This window comes from Gymnogyps californianus, chromosome 9 (genome assembly GCF_018139145.2).
Source record: "Gymnogyps californianus isolate 813 chromosome 9, ASM1813914v2, whole genome shotgun sequence".
Taxonomy (NCBI): domain Eukaryota; kingdom Metazoa; phylum Chordata; class Aves; order Accipitriformes; family Cathartidae; genus Gymnogyps; species Gymnogyps californianus.
In genome coordinates, this window is record NC_059479.1 from 10,470,016 (window position 1) to 10,485,802 (window position 15,787).

Consider the following 15,787-nt stretch of genomic DNA (forward strand, 5'->3'; position numbering starts at 1 on the left):
AGTAATCTACATTTAAAATGCAAAAAGTCTAGACAATCAGCAAGTCCTTTCCCCAAAGCCTGCTGGACAGTGTATGGGACTCAGCATGCCCACGTAGCAGTGGGACATAGCATGTTCAGTTCCTGGGGCATTACTGTCAAAAGTGACCACACCTAATCAAAGCAAAGGACCGTCTGGCCTGTGAACCTGTTATCTGCTATGAGAAAGGTATAAAAACATGCATGTGGTTGTACTTTCCCCCAAGAATACTCTCCTGCCTCCAGCAGTTTGCAGAACCATGTCTTCACCCGTTCTCAGGATCCCAGGCCTAAGCAAGCAGGAGGTATATTTGATGCATTTTACACATAATATCTCTAGCCAGATATTAAAAAAAAAAAAAAAAAGTAAAATAAAGGTCAAAATATTTTCTTACAGATAGGTACAGAAGTATCTGCACTGCTTTATTTACACATTCTTTAGTGAGAATCTCTTTTAGAAAATCAGCTTAGGGTATAATACTGAGCACCTACACAATTGTAGCTATCGTGCAATGGTCTTTCGGTATATTTTGTCTTTTTGTGTTACACTAAACACTTGCCTGATCTCAGCCACGCACAAGCTGACATTTAAAATGCCATCAATATATTTATTTGCCAGAATCTTCCCTCTATGTAACACTTGAGTGCTCATTGTGGAAAGGAAGGAAGACTAAATCCCCATGTATGAGAAAAATAGATTCTCCTTCAAACAGCTGATGAATGAATGGGCACAAAACAAAGGGAACAGGAGAGAGGAGTGTCACCATTGCAGGGACAGCCAGCTGCACTGACATCGCCCCACATCATGCCCCAGTGCCTACAGCAAGGACTCGGGCCCCCCTTCCCTACCCACGGGGATCTCAGCATCTCTGAAGCAGCTCCCTTTCCTCAAAGAAGAGCTCTCTTGATGGCTGTTGAACTGATAAACTCGTCGTTTAAACAAGCGATGGAGCTTCTCCTGGAACTGGTTCCCAATAAAGCAGTACAGCAAAGGGTTGATGCAGCTGTTGGCGAATGCCATGCAGATGCCGAACGGCAGCGCTGTGTCGATGATCCCTGTCACGTCACAGTTGTTAATGATGTTCATATGAGCCAAGGCATCCAAAAACGTTAAAATGTGGAATGGGAGCCAGGAAATTAAGAAGGCCGCAACAACAGCAGCCACCAGCTTCAGGACTTTGTCCCTCTTCTGCTTGTTTTTCCCGAACTCCCGTGCTTTGAGCAAGTGCCTCCTGATCCAGATGTAGCACGTGGTGATTACTGTCAAGGGAATGAAGAAGCCGAGTGCATTTTTCAGGAAGGCTGTTGCCACAGACCATTTTGCATAATTCTCATGAGGAAAGGCCATAATGCAAGCATTGACCCCCAAGCTTTCAATGTAGTGAGTGTCACGGAAATAAAAAGTTGGGAGGGAGGACAAACAGGCAAGGCCCCACACAACCAATGCTATAAAATAAGCTTGTTGTGGAGTTCTTCTTTGAGAGCGAATAGGATGGACAATAGCGTGGTACCGGTCCACGCTCATGCATGTAATGAAAAATATACTTGCAAACATGTTCAAGCACAGGACAGAACTGGAGATTTTGCACATGAGAGACCCAAAGAGCCAGTTGTACCCCTGCGCGTAGTAGGTAGCCCAGAAGGGAAGGGTGGCAAGGCACAGCAAATCTGCCATGGCCAGGTTGAAAATGTAGATATTAGCGACTGTTTTGGGGCCACTGTGACGACAAAGCACCACAACCACCACGCTGTTGCCAATCAACCCCAGAACAAAAACCACAGAGAAGAGGGCTGGAATTAGTGAAAACTGATAATCTGAAGAGATAAGTGGGCAGGGAGGGGGCGAGCCCAATGCAGCCGATGAGTTTGTCAGTGCTGTACAGAGGACTTGGAGAGTTTCTCTCGTGGTGACAACCAGGGAGTAGTTGCTCTGCATGCTGGTGCTGGTGGAAAGGGAGGTTCTGCAGGAAATTCATGTGCTAGCAGCACTTTTCTATCACATTGCTCACCTGCAGATCAGAAACCATTTGTTAGACGTGCACTCTGCAGCCGTCTTAGCTCTGGAATCACACAGTCACAATAAAATAAAAACCATTTAAAATTATGTCAGTAAGCTGACTGCTGAAATACCAGGCAACCCTGTTGGACTCCTTTCCTCCGTCCCACTGACAGAACACAATTAGCCCTAGGGAGGTCACGGCACTTTTTAATTAGCCTGGCAGAGAAGTGAGCAGCTGGGTTTTATCTGTGATTACAGATGGTGCTTCCCGTGGCCAGCAGAGCAGAAAGATTATTGACTCAGGAGCTGGAGATACTTCAGGAACTTCTGCGACCAAAGGCAGCACCGAAGCTCCTCATGATCCTTTTCTCAGCTTTGTCATACTATTTCCAGCACTCTGCGCAGTTAAAATAATGTAGTAAGGCAGCACTCGCCAGTGGGGATCAGGTACTTCACACCTGAGGGTCTCCTGGGACTTCACAGGCATGAAAGCAGCCTTTTAACAAGGCTATTAGGAAAGCAAGCTTTGACTTTTTTTTAATTCACAGGGCTGCATACAAAGACACTGAAGGGTCTTTGCAAAATGTCATTTACTGTCAGAGTCCTTCTCAAAGCAAATCTGCATCTCCTGCCCTCGTGACGGCTTTTAATCAGAAGAGTAAAAGAAATATTTTCAATGTAGATACAAGCAGTAGACAGTCAAGTACTCAGTCCTTGCAGGCATTGGATTTAACAGTAGTATTTGCCATTCATTTAGAAAGATCAGGACTGGGTTTCAGTAGGGGGAAATGTAGCTACAAAACAGCTAAAATAGGAGAGTTAATTGACAGGTCTGTCTTTGTTCCAGTTCAACAGCTTGTGTCTGTACTCTAAGCAGGGCATTTTTCAAACTTTAAGACTTTACGGTTAATAAAGAAGATACCATAGCCAAATATTTCATTTTACATAATAGAAAGACACAATTTCTTTTTAATTAAGTCCTTATGGAACCAGTCAGGCATTTAAGAATTCGCAAGGGGCCCTAAAAACAACAGAAATTTTGACCAAGACAAGACAACAGAATTGGGTAATGATCTCTCATTTAACAGAAGGCAACTGATCATTTCAAATGTATTTTTCTGTATTAACAGTTTAGTGTACCGTAGCTTATCATTTGCCTAATGCAAAATATGCAATATGCTACTTTGAATATACTGACAAAAATTTAATTTTAATTATATTGTCTCAACAATGAAAATTCAATAGGAGAATATTAATGCACATTTCTGCAGAGTGCTGGTATTTAAAGTCCCAAATACTGGATCACAAGCCCATGTTCAGTAGTCAAACACGTCTTAAACCAGAGGAAAGCTTTTTGTTTGGGGACAACAAAGATTCAGGAGAGGCTCTGGAGCCCCATTTCGCCCTTAACTCTTATGTACTGAACCCCTCACTTCAACCTACAGAAGGTGAAATCTCAGAACTAGTCACAAAGCATTATGTATCATCTGACTCTTAATAGAGGGACCACACCATAATTAATTTTAGCTACATTACTGAGAACAAGGTTTCATTGACAAACACGCTCCCTCTCTGCACACAAACAACTGATGGCTTAGAATCTGCTTCTAAACTAGTCAGTCCTACTATTACTTAAGACAAAATGAGGCATTTTATCACAAATTGAATCAAATCAATGGAAATTATGTTCTAACAGCAGACAGAAAACATACCTCTCAAACCTCACATTCGTCCGGATGTAGCTCTGGAATTACATGGTCCTTTTTTCTGTTTTCCTTCTAGTGAGTATCACCACCAGCAATCTGCTCTCTCATATCTTCCGTTTTCCCACTGGGAGACTTTAACCTACATAACTCAAGAACTGAAATATGAACGCCTGCCAGCTTCTTTTCCTTTTGGAAGCAAAACAGTTTGAGAACCCCCCTTTCCAAGGCCACGTGAGCACATGCAGTAAATCAGGAGAGAGGAATAAGACAACCAAAAAACAAAAGAAAGAAAGAAAGAAAGAAAAAGGAAATTCACATAAATATCTCTGCGGTTTTCTCCTGCAGCTCTTGGGCCAGGAGGATATACCCACATGCAACCCCCTTCTGCCCCCCAGGTGTACATGCAACACGTGCGAGCCTCCATGCAAGGATTCATGCATCTGTGAGGGCAGGGGGATTCCCATGCACTCTATGGAGTCCCAGCACTTGCTAACACATTTGAGAGTGGAACAGGCTGTTAGTCCTGGCAGAGCTGACCATAATGTGAAAACACAGAGACAGAAAGCAGAGGAACATCACAGCATTCACACCAGCGTTGCTTGTGTAAGGGGGCTGATCCTGTCTCCCAATTAGTAGGACGGGAAAGCCACTGCCCAAGTCCTTGCAAAGACATGCACGCTGCTTGAACCGAGGAGGGCAGCAGGACAAATCCACGTGGCAGAGAGCAGGCTTGGCTCTGAGGCTGCACTGGGGTAGCACACGACCAAGGCAAGCAGATCGGCAAGGCTGCGTGCTCACGCTGACTTCCCATCCACACAAAACTGAGTTTTTACATCTGCTGCTTCCTCACGTCACACGCTCCGCCTGGCCCCAGCCTCCTCCCCCTGGAAGGCGCTCCAAGGAGGCTCCTGGAGGATAAGCACTGGGGCAAAGTAAGCATCCATAAGCCTTAAACATTTTGCCCTGATACCCTGAGTATCTCCTCTGCAGCAGCAGCCTGTCTACTGGGGACATGTGTGCTGTGCTCCTCAGGCAAGGCTGCACATGCCAGATGGAAAGCAACCACGCAAGTCCCTGCCAGTGACATGTCCCTTTGCCCCAGCCAGGTGCTGCTGGCTGGCTGTCCATCACCAGCTGGGGCTGAACCCAAGCTCATTCCATTCTTTGAACACTGGCGCAACCTTGCAGCCATGGCGGCTTGGGGGATCCCCAGTGCCTGCCCTTGCTCTGAGATTGTGCAGCACACCAGAGGCAACAGGCATCACAGGCTCTATAACCAGCTCTGCTTACACTAAGGTGACCCAGAAGAGAGATGAAACAGGGAAAATAGCCTTTTACCAGCATCTTCAGAGGAACCAAGGGCTGAGCAGGCTGTGGAGAACAAACTCACCTTTCTGCCCAGCTGTGTCTGACCCAGAAAGAGCTGCAGACAGTGCTGGAAAAGCTCATCAAAGTCATATACGTCCCCCGGAGGAGAGCACTACTTCTCAAGGCAGGGAGAGGAGTCCTTGGCAGTTTTTGGCTTTATCTGCCTCATATTAAGAGTCCAGCTCTTGGCATTTTCTGTGCAAAAGGAGACTGGGTTATTTAAAGAAGGGGAATCCCACGCAACATTTCTATTTATTACAGTGCAGCTGATCTACTGCTTCACAGACACAATGACAAAGCAGTCAGTGGTCAGGACTGTCAGGCTGCAAGCACGCACAGTGCCTGTGCTTGGGGCAAACACTGGAAGGGAAAGAAAGCTGAAATAGCTCAATGAAATGACATGCTGAGAGCCGATAAAACAGAAACAGACCCAAACATCACAGGTATCTTGCGGAGGGTAATACCGCAAATACTGCACAGGATGGGAGACCTCATCTGTCCCAAAGGCTCAAGCACTGCATGTCACAGCCAGAGTTAGACAACACACATGTCAGCACATCCTTGTTATCGAGAGATATATATATGAACCTCCCCACTGCACACAGTCACCCATTCCATAAATGTTTAGTTTGATTTTGGGGCATCCCTTCCTCTTCCTTTTCCCACTCATTCCTCCCCACCCTCATTTGAGGTGGTCATGGAAAAGGCAGAGGAGGAGGGGAGACACCCTGGAACCACTGAAATTTGCATTACTCAACAAAAAATAAAGAAAATTTGTAAAGGAAACAGTAACATCCATAATAGCTTGGGGGCTAAAAAAGTCAAGACTTAACCAAAAAGCTTTAAGATGAAGATTTGCACTCAGTTCCCACATACTACAACCACTACCAGGAGACTTGTTGTTTTGTTCAAGAGGCATTAAACAGATGATGCACCTTCTAGAGACATGCTGCAAGAACTCTGTCCTTTCTTCAAACCAGACATCTACCAAGCAGGAGCATGTGGGATGTGCAAGTGCAGAGGTCACATGTCCTACTGCAAAGGAGAAGAAATGCACCTTTTGCCACCAATCCCCCCGTACATACCCTGCCTCGGGTCCGGAGGACTGCTGGCTCTCAGGTGAGTGACCTGAGATGTCAGCACTCACTCTGACCCATATTCATTCCATTTTTTACTAACAGTATGTGACAGGACAACCTCAGCCAAGACTTCTTGCTGCTACTTGCTTTGCACACAAACGACCGGTGAAACATCCTGCTCCGTTCTTCATCAAATATCCAGCATGCTTTCTAAGCAGGGGAAAAAGTCAAATGTATGAGAACGTTTATTTTGCAAAGATAACAAACACAAATTGTTTAGATTTAAAGATAAAGTTTTCCTTTCCAGATGCACTTTTGATCCTCACTGATACTGTGTCTATTCTGTTCTACCTCCAAAACTGTTTGAAACTTTGTGCTGGGTTCATACCTCTTACTAGATGAGAGATGGGCCTGATGCACCTGGTGCAATGGGGGTCATACCTCGGGCTGCCCTTTGCCAAATCCTGCTCCCATTCTTCCCCCTGTCAGTGCTCAATGCATCCAATTCCTTATCTGATCCCAAGTTCTCACTCCAAAGCTCCATTTAGCCAATGTACAAAACCTCTCCTTCTATTTCCCCCCCTATTTCTTTCTTCCTCCCACTATTTCTGAGCATTGCCTGTACACGAATGGCTGTGAAATAGAAGGTACACCCGATACGGATGCCCAAGCTGTCCATGCACAAGCCAGCCTTATGCCATGTAGTGCTGCAGCTGAGCTAATGGCCCCTGAGCTTGCAGGACATGTTTGTGCAGCTTCTACAGCCAGGCTGGTAAATCCAGCACGTGGATCTGCTGCATCAAAGCCCAGCACACAGCTCAGCACAGGGGCAGAGTCTTTGGCCTTTTTACTGTTCATCTGGCTGCAAAGTTGGGAGTTTTCACCACAAGAAGACCTGTTTGATGTTAAACGGTGAGGAGTTAGTGCTTCCTGGGGCATGTACTTGGGGAAGGATTTTATGCATGTCTTTTATACCAAGGGGGGGAAAAAAAAATCACAATTCAAGAGAAGCAAGAAATTCTGTTGCATCTTCACATGCAGCACTCAGGTTTACCTTTCTATCCTCAAGCCCATGCACCTAGAGAGGTCACTAGAAGTGTTTAAAAAAAACCCAAACCCAAACCAAAAAAAAACCAAACCAAAACAACAACCCACACAAAACCACACATACACACAATTCAAATAGCAACTTCTGATCAATTGTGCAAATTAAAAAAAAAAAAAAAAAATGGATTCATGCACTCCAGGTCCTAGGTCTTGGGTTTTGCAGGGAAGTGCTGCTGTCAGGGATGGAATATTCCAAACAGGCAGCGTGTCCGACTGCACCAGCAGACTGTCAGAGCCAGCTCTTGAGGTTAAACCTTGCCAGCCTGCCACATCCTCAAACCAATGTGGCATCCAGATGCAGACTGTATTCATGGGCTTGATTTGTTCCTTTTGGAGAAAGCAAGAGGGGGAAAAAATCTCTCATAAATGTGCTCCCCGGGCTGCATAACCCAACGTAGGTCAGTATGGCTCTGACTCCTTTGGTGCTGATTTACAGCAGCATGCCCTGACTCCCTGGTCCTGGGGCTGGTGGCAGGAGCTGGGGATCCAGCACCCACACACTGCCGGGGGAGTGAGGATTTCCATCATGCTGGATGGCGCATTTGCATCGTGCCGAACGACAGGCCCACGCTCACCGAAACCATTACGCCTGCAGCTGGGTTCCCCCAGCACTCCATAAACTTTTATATGCATTCCTCCTTCCCGCATTTGTTTGTTTAAGGGTTTCTTTAGGGATTAATTGCTCAGTCTTGCAAGTAAGATTGGAGTATCTACCTCATCCTTCCCCAGCCCCAGAGCACTCCTGCAGGGAAGGCTGCTTTCTTGCATCCTTTTTGGGGCCTTAGGGAGGAGAGCAGTTGTGAGCAGCAACCAGTTGAAAATTGATGGCCGAGGCAGTGAGTCCTGCTTGCACCCAGCATCCGTGGTTCTTGCCTTGGCATGCTGGGTCTTAACGCTGTCTCACGTACCTCTGAAGCATGATCAGTTCTGACAGCAGGTGTCTGCAAACCCAGTGTTCTGGCCAGGAGAGAGAACTAGTAGGACTTGTAAAGGGAAGACCTTGATCAGTGTTTCACTTTCCCTCCTGGAGCCACGATTTCACGTGGAAGCGCCGAGCAGGCCTGGGGAAAGCCCTGCTTTTCCCCTTCACAGCAGCACAGCGGTGAACACAAGGGCCACCCAGCCAGGACCCATCAGAGTACAGTATCAGAGAGCTCTGGTCCCATTATCTTCCATGCTGGAAGAAGTCAGTTGTTGAAGCAGTTCAGTGTCTAGAGTGTGGCAGAGGCAGTTTGGAAGGAAGAGGGATGCCCTTTCCACCTCCAGCATGCAGAAAACTTTTCCGAAGCATTTCTTTTATGAGATGTTTGTGTTCAGCTGATAGCACTGCCAAGACTGAGATTATCCTCCATGACATTGCTTGTTCAAATAATTGGCCATAAGCATTCTACAAGTTACTAAAAGTAGTAAAGAAAACAAACATGTAAGTGCCTTTGAAAACATGCTGCACTCGTTGCTATTAAAGGCAGCGAGTGCATGTGCGCCCTGGCACCGCTGCCCGCTCTCGGGGGGAGCACCACAGCACGCCTGGCCTTGCTGAAGGCAGCAGGACTTGGCCAGAGCTCCGTTCCCAAGTGCTGCACAGCTCCGAGCCGTGGCCCCAGATAACGATAAACCACCAGGCACCAGGGCTTGCCCACAATGGGCATAGAGCCTAAACCCCGCTGACGCTGCTATGGCCGAAGCACAGCATTTCAGCAATTGAGACCTGCTCAGCTGGATCGCGATGGGAACCCACATTCAGCTTTCATAAAGAACAATTTTTTATCACAGGTAATTTTCTTCTGCTCACTTCTCCCAGACCAGTTGCTGTGATGAGCAGCAGAAGTCAAGACATTGATGCCCACAGCTTGTGGGAGGGAGCTCCCTCCTGTCTAACTTCTGCTTTATTAGTGTTAATATATCTGTATATAACCCGGTATTTAAAGGATGCAGGAGCATACTTCACATTTCTTTTTAGGGTCTCAAAGTGACTTTTTAAGAAGAGCTAGGACTCTGTGGCCAGTTTTATAGAGCTACAGAGTACCCAGGGGGTCTCTTTCCAGAGATCCTTTAAAAATAAAAATCTTCCTTCCTTTGCTGTTTTGAACTATACTCACTGCAAGCATCATTTCCCACTTTTTAAGTGTTTTTGTCAGGAATTTCTCTTATGTACCAAAAATGCTGAGATAGATACACATGAAAGAGCATTCACCAGCTAGATAAAGCTTTGGGGAAGTCAGAATATTCCTTACACTTGGGTATTCCAACTTATTTAATCCTTCTTTTAATCAACAAAGCTATTAAGTGATTCTGCTCACCCCACCTTTGCCCACCAGAAAGTGTAAAGAAAGCAAACGTTGCTCCTTTAACTCATTAGACCAGCAGGACCATCCCAAAGTAGATGTTTAGACTGCTTGTATCAAACCTCGATGCTGTAAAGAGAATACAGCTCCTTAAAATCTACAGTATTAGGCAAGGCTCTTGACATCAGCTACAAACAATTTCTGAAGTGGGCGTGCTGGGCTATAAATCCCAAATGTCAGATAAATCAGTGACTGAAGCAAAGACAAAACACTATCATGGTCATGCAATGGGTGGAATACATTTTAACAGAAGACCTGCAGTGGCTCAGTCTTTCCATTAAAGCTGGAAGGATGAGCCAGCTCAGCCAAAACACATGATGCACTCCAGAAAACCCTCCTAGCAGATGGAGTGAGACAACCAAAATCTCTGCATGCGGAGCACAAAGAGCTGAGCCTGGAAAAGACAGGCCCAGAGCTGAATGCTCATAATTGAATGGACCATAGTGGGAAAGTATTTGTTAAAAAAGTAGCTAGAGAGAAAAATCATGTGGTTGTTGTTCTCAAGGACCATGTCTTTACCTTGTCTCTGCAGTATCCGATGTGGTAGTGACGCCGGCTACTGCTGACTGCAGTGACGATGCTCAGGAAGCTGAAGCTGGACAGGCAATACTGAGCGCTTGTTGCAAAGGAGCGCTGGGCACTGCAGCACACACGGGATATACCTGCGATCATTATCTTGGATCAGCCCCCAGCAAAGGTTTAGCTCTCCACGGTGTTGAGCGATGGCACACCGCTGCATGGCTTCCACCCCAAGGGCAGCTGCAACCAGAGCTGCCATCAGTAAGCGTGGCCCAGGCAGCAGCCACAGCCAAAATCCTGGCAAGGCAACTGCCACCTCTTGTGCATTGTGGAATCGTTACAGGGAGCAGCTGGAATTGCCAAACCCATGACAAGGTGTAAAAATCTGATCATTTTGATACTTGTGGGCTTCCTCGGGCCTACAGGCTCTGAAGCAAGGCGACATTCTGCAGCTGTGTGGTCCTGTTTCACTGTTTTAGTCCAGTTAACTGGCAACAATGAGCTCTAAGAGCTGCATGCTTTTGGTCTCTGAAAATTTCCAATATGAAATCAAGGAGAATTAGAGAGGGCACTGGGCTTAAATAAGGGCTAGAACATGGCAACACTGCTGGAATTACAACCAGAAATAAAGCCTGTGTAGAATAAAAAGGACACCAGAACAAGTGATCCGTCTTCTTCAGCCTGAGCTACAAAACTTCAGCTAGAAGTGAGACTATTCCTAGTAGACACAGAGCAGCTCACTCGTGCTGCACAGAGTCCAGCAGAAACCTGTCTCCTTCACAGGGATGCACAGGCAAAGTCATGGAGCAATGGATATTCATAGCTGTGCTGCAGCAGGAGGTAAGAGAAGCTGTGGAGATCCCAGCAGCAGGACACCCCTCCAAAGTGATGTCCTCGAAGGAGCAGTCCCAGCTGAGCCAGGAATAAAACAAAGATTCACCCACCAACACCTTCGGCATGGCCCCAAACGTGAGTAGCTGGATGGGGTAAGCAGCGCACGTTTCCACCTTCCTCCAGGGCCCCCAGGACAAGCCCCTTGGCAAGGTGCCGTCACCGCTGTTTTCAGCATGAAAACCAGCTTTTGGCCCCTAGTAACACTGCGGCAAAGCCTGTCTAACTAAATAAATGATGATGTTTACAGCTGGAAGATGGTCTCCATTACACAATGTGGCCATCCCAGCCAAGCTTCCAGGGAGAAGCTGTTCTTTGAGGGACTGTTGCTTGAAAAAAATGAAGAAGAAAACAGAACTAATTGAAGCCAACACAGCGATTTAACAGCACAGGAAACCTAATCTGCTTCTGCCGAGAAAGCAATGGATCTGCAAATTTGTCCAATTCACACTTGCTGTTGGGCATATCATATATTTGGAGTTTTAGCCACTGTCTGGACAGAGCTGGCAGAGCAGGGGAGAGAAAGGAAACCCAAATCTGTAAAACATGAAAAAGAATAAAAGCTGAGACAGACCAAGAAATTAAGAGCAGGGAAATGCACCTGAAGGGAAGGGGATGAGAAAAGGTGCTTCAAACACATCAAAAACATGAGAACTCCAGCAGAGAGAAGTGAGGGGGAAAACAAAAATTAAAAGAGTGAGAAAAAACAAGAGCAGCAACTGTGTCACTGGTTGCCCTGCTGACATATCAGCTGCAAGGCCCGGGTCTAGTCCTCTTGGCATCATAAGCAAAATAATCAGCCTGCAGATTGCTAATCCCTGGCTGCTGGATGCATCAATCAGCCCCCTGATTGCACTTCTCCTTTGCACTCTGGATATAGGATAAAAACCAGGGAGGGGCCCAAGGACATGGGCTTTTAGGGATCCAAGCCCAGCTCCAGCTGCTCAGTGGCACCTTCAGACCTGCTGGAGACAGACAGCACCCTGGGAAGGGCAGCGTGCCCTTGGGGTACTCTGCGTTTTGCCCACGGGGACCATCTTTTACCACTCATAGATGGCTCAGGGTTTATCCCGAGAAGAGGCTACACCAGGACACAGCACTCCCCCGCACCTTCCCGGCTGGCAGGGAGCATGAGGTTTGCAGAGCTCCTGACAGTCTCCCGTTTTACTGCAGAGGAGTCACAGGCATCGACAGGGCTGTGATCAGGGCTCAGTCGGAGCTCCGCTTTCCTTGGTGTCCGGATCATGGCCTGAGCCCAGGGCATCTGCCAGCATGTGCAGCCACACCAGGGTGAGAGCCCCCCATCTCACATCTGGATGGCAGAGTCACTCTCAGCTGCCTTTGCTGAAGCCCTAACTGGAGGAAAGTACAAAAATCCCCCTCCAAAACAGAGTTTCTTTGAGCAAACTGCCAATCACATCCTGAGAAGGGTGATCAACCCAGGAGCAGGAGCCTCTCCCTGACAGATCTTGAGGGAAGTCTGTTACCTGCTGCTGTTTGCAGAGGGTGGGAGGTGGGAAAAAACACTGTCAGAGCATGATGCTCAGCTGAGAAATCTCCCTGCCTCTCAGTAATGCTCTTTACAGCAGGGCGGCACTTAATCGGCTTTTATCTGCCTAAAGACTTAATCCCCATTGGTCTGCAGCAGGAAGAACCAGCTAATTTATTTTCACTGTGCACTAAAAGCACAGCCCAACCGACCCTGCAATGCTCGTGGTTCACCTATCCAAAAGGTACATGCTCTTTTTCTTGCCTCCTTCTCTACTATCCATCAGGTATTAGATGCGGTGGCTGATTTGTGGCTGGTCATGTTCTTTCTTGTTATATTTATATTTACTTGTGCAGCAAAGGCTGGACTGAGTCTGAATATCTCTGATTCATGCCCAAGCATGTGCAAATGTGCACCTGAAGAGATTATCCATTGTAATAGAGCCGGACTGAGAGCCCTCCCTGGAGAAATAGCAGCATCCACTGTCTCTCTAAACCTCTCCAATAATTATTTGCGGATTCTCACCACCAACACCTTCAGAAACCTGACTTTCCTCCACAGCCTCTGGCTAGATGGAAACAATCTGACTTTCCTGTCCCCGGGGACCTTCCACGCTCTCAGCAAGCTGCAAGAGCTGCACCTCAGCAGGAATTCACGCCTCACCTACCTGCACGCAAACACTTTCAGAGGACTATTAAACCTCACCAGCCTGGATTTGTCCCACTGCAATATCTTTGAAATCCACCCACTTCTATTTTCACACCTGCCTGCTTTAGAAAGACTTGATTTAGCCTCCAATAACATGCGGTATGTCCCACAAGCCTTTAGGAACCTCTCCAGCCTCACGAGGCTGTCCCTGGAGGGCAACCACATAGAAGCCATTGGCAGAGATTCCCTGAAGGACCTGGAAACCCTGTACGATTTGAATCTCAGGAAGAATCGGATATGGATCATTCAAAACGGCGCTTTTACAAAGCTTCTCAGATTGGGCATGTTAAATTTAGGACACAACTTCATCGGTGATTTGCCTAATCAGCTTTTCGACGGGTTGATCCAGCTCAAGACCATGCACCTTGAAGCCAATAGAATCACTGCTGTCAACTGCACCTTCAGACATTTGCTGAACTTAAGAAACTTGTACCTGAACAACAACCAGATCGCCTCGATCTCAGACTCTGCTTTCTCGTACTTAAACAAGCTGCACTTCCTTCACCTGAGCAAGAACAACCTCAGCTCCCTCCCCATCCGCTTGTTTGCTGAACTGCCAAAACTGAAGTATGTGTTTTTATCCCACAACCCCTGGAAATGCGACTGTAAGATGCTTTGGTTCTGGCGGTGGACCGCAACACGCAGGGGAGCGATCGAAGGGCTGCACTGTGCCTTCCTGGGCCCTCACAACACGACGGCGCTTGACGTCCCCCGTCCAGGGGACTTGTCGGACTGCACAGTGCCACCTGAGCCGGCAAGCGAAGACAAGTGCAGGGTGGCCGGTACCAGTGTGGCTCCCGGGCTCCCCGCTCTCCCCAGCAAAGTCATCCTGCTGGCATTTGTCTGCCATGCATGGTATTTTGCGAGGGGCTGGGACACCAATGTGGCCACATTTTGACAATGTTTAAATTATAAAGTGGAGGCCACTTATTTATTTCCTCGCTATTTGTTTGTTAACAATGTTTTTTGTTACAGGTGGGTTTTGTATAGAAATAGAGGGATTTTATTATATAGGAATAAAAGCTTTCATTCATGGGCGATGCTCAAATCTGAAATGCTAATATCAAAATTCAATGTAAATGTTCACGTGCAGAGGAGAAGCTCACATTAGCAAGTTCAGGGCTGGGGCTTGTGCTGGGTGATGCGGGGCCAGGAAGCATGGCCCCACCACAGCCTCTGTCCTCTCCATTTCCCAACTGACCACAGCCACGTTTGACCTCTTAGGGAAGGGCTACCTTCCTGCACTCAGCCCACACTGGGGATATTGTGAGTACTGCTGAAGTAGGAATAAATTGCACATGTTCCAGCACATCTGGAGTCCCTAGAAAAGGCTCAGTCCATCAGCATCTCTGTGAACGTGTGGTAGCTTCCCACAGCTGGCACACGAGGTGCTTCACTGTTAGAATATAAGACAGCATTGGAGGAGTGGGCGAAAATGTCACCAAGTAAAACATTTTATCGCTTAGCTGCTCCTCGCAGTATCGAGCCTCAGCTAACGTGGCTCTGCATTTACCCCTGCAAAGAGCTCATTTGTCTCAGGGGTGGTCTGTACGAGTTGTGTCTCCCTGCATTTTGTCAATGAGCACTGGCATGGCATCACACCAGTGCCATACCCCCGAGCCACCTCCCTCCAGCTGCTGGGAGACACTGACGGGTCACTGTGAGGGTGGTGAGGCAATGGAACAGGTTGCCCAGAGAGGTTGTGGATGCCCTATCCCTGGAAGTGTTCAAGGCCGGGTTGGATGGGGCTTTGCGCAACCTGGTCTAGTGGAAGGTGTCCCTGCCCATGGCGGGGGGGTTGGAACTAGATGATCTTTAAGGTCCCTTCCAACCCAAACCATTCTATATGATTCTATGATCATGATGCCTCCATCACAGTGGTATTTACCCTTCTTTCCTCCCTTACACAGATTAGCCTTCTTCATCCTCCCAAAAGGAATTTTCCATTTCTGTGGGTGTATTAAAAACAGCCCAAATCCTGCTGCGGACTATGTGATGCCCCACTAGAAAGTTCTTGCACCATCCATGTGCTGCATCAGAGCCACAAGCAACCACATGGCCAGCAATGAACTTGATTTACAGTATAAGAGCCAAGGTTAAACTACACCCCTTTCTCTTTAGTGATTAAAGACTGATCACACTCTCATCTCCATCCTCATCTTCTCCCTGCTCCTCACTCACCACCCCCTGCACAGCTGCTCCAAACATCCCACTCAGTTCTGTTAAACTGGCAAATAAGCATCCCATGGTGGCACACCAATGCAGAGAAGTCATGCAAGCTTCAGCAGCACAGGTTCAAAGGCAAGGCCTTCCTCAAGCTGGTACAGAATCATAGAATAGTTTGGGTTGGAAAGGGACCATTAAAGGTCATCTAGTCCAACCCCCTCCTGCAACGAGCAGGGATATCTTCAACTAGATCAGGTTGCTCAGACCCCCGTCCAACCTGACCTTGAATGTTTCCAGGGATGGGGCATCTACTACCTCTCTGAGCAACCTCTTCCAGTGTTTCACCACCCTCATCGTAAAAAATTTCTTCCTTATATCTAGTCTAAATCTACC

The 15,787-nt window shown here is 47.3% G+C and overlaps 2 protein-coding genes across 2 annotated transcripts; one reads left to right on the forward strand and one right to left on the reverse strand.

The window, feature by feature from the left end:
- Nucleotides 1-419: 419 nt before the first annotated feature.
- On the reverse strand, nt 420-4,495 carry AGTR2 (angiotensin II receptor type 2). The gene is made up of 2 exons (XM_050902088.1): nt 3,729-4,495; nt 420-2,026 (listed from the first exon to the last, which is right to left on the reverse strand). The coding sequence occupies exon 2, from the start codon at nt 1,951-1,953 to the stop codon at nt 835-837; it is 1,119 nt and encodes a 372-aa protein (XP_050758045.1). The 5' UTR covers nt 1,954-2,026; nt 3,729-4,495; the 3' UTR covers nt 420-834.
- An 8,344-nt stretch (nt 4,496-12,839) lies between these two features.
- LOC127019841 (nyctalopin-like) lies at nt 12,840-14,126 on the forward strand. Its single transcript, XM_050902086.1, has one exon. It carries the CDS (start codon nt 12,840-12,842, stop codon nt 14,124-14,126), a length of 1,287 nt encoding a protein of 428 aa, XP_050758043.1.
- Nucleotides 14,127-15,787: the final 1,661 nt, after the last annotated feature.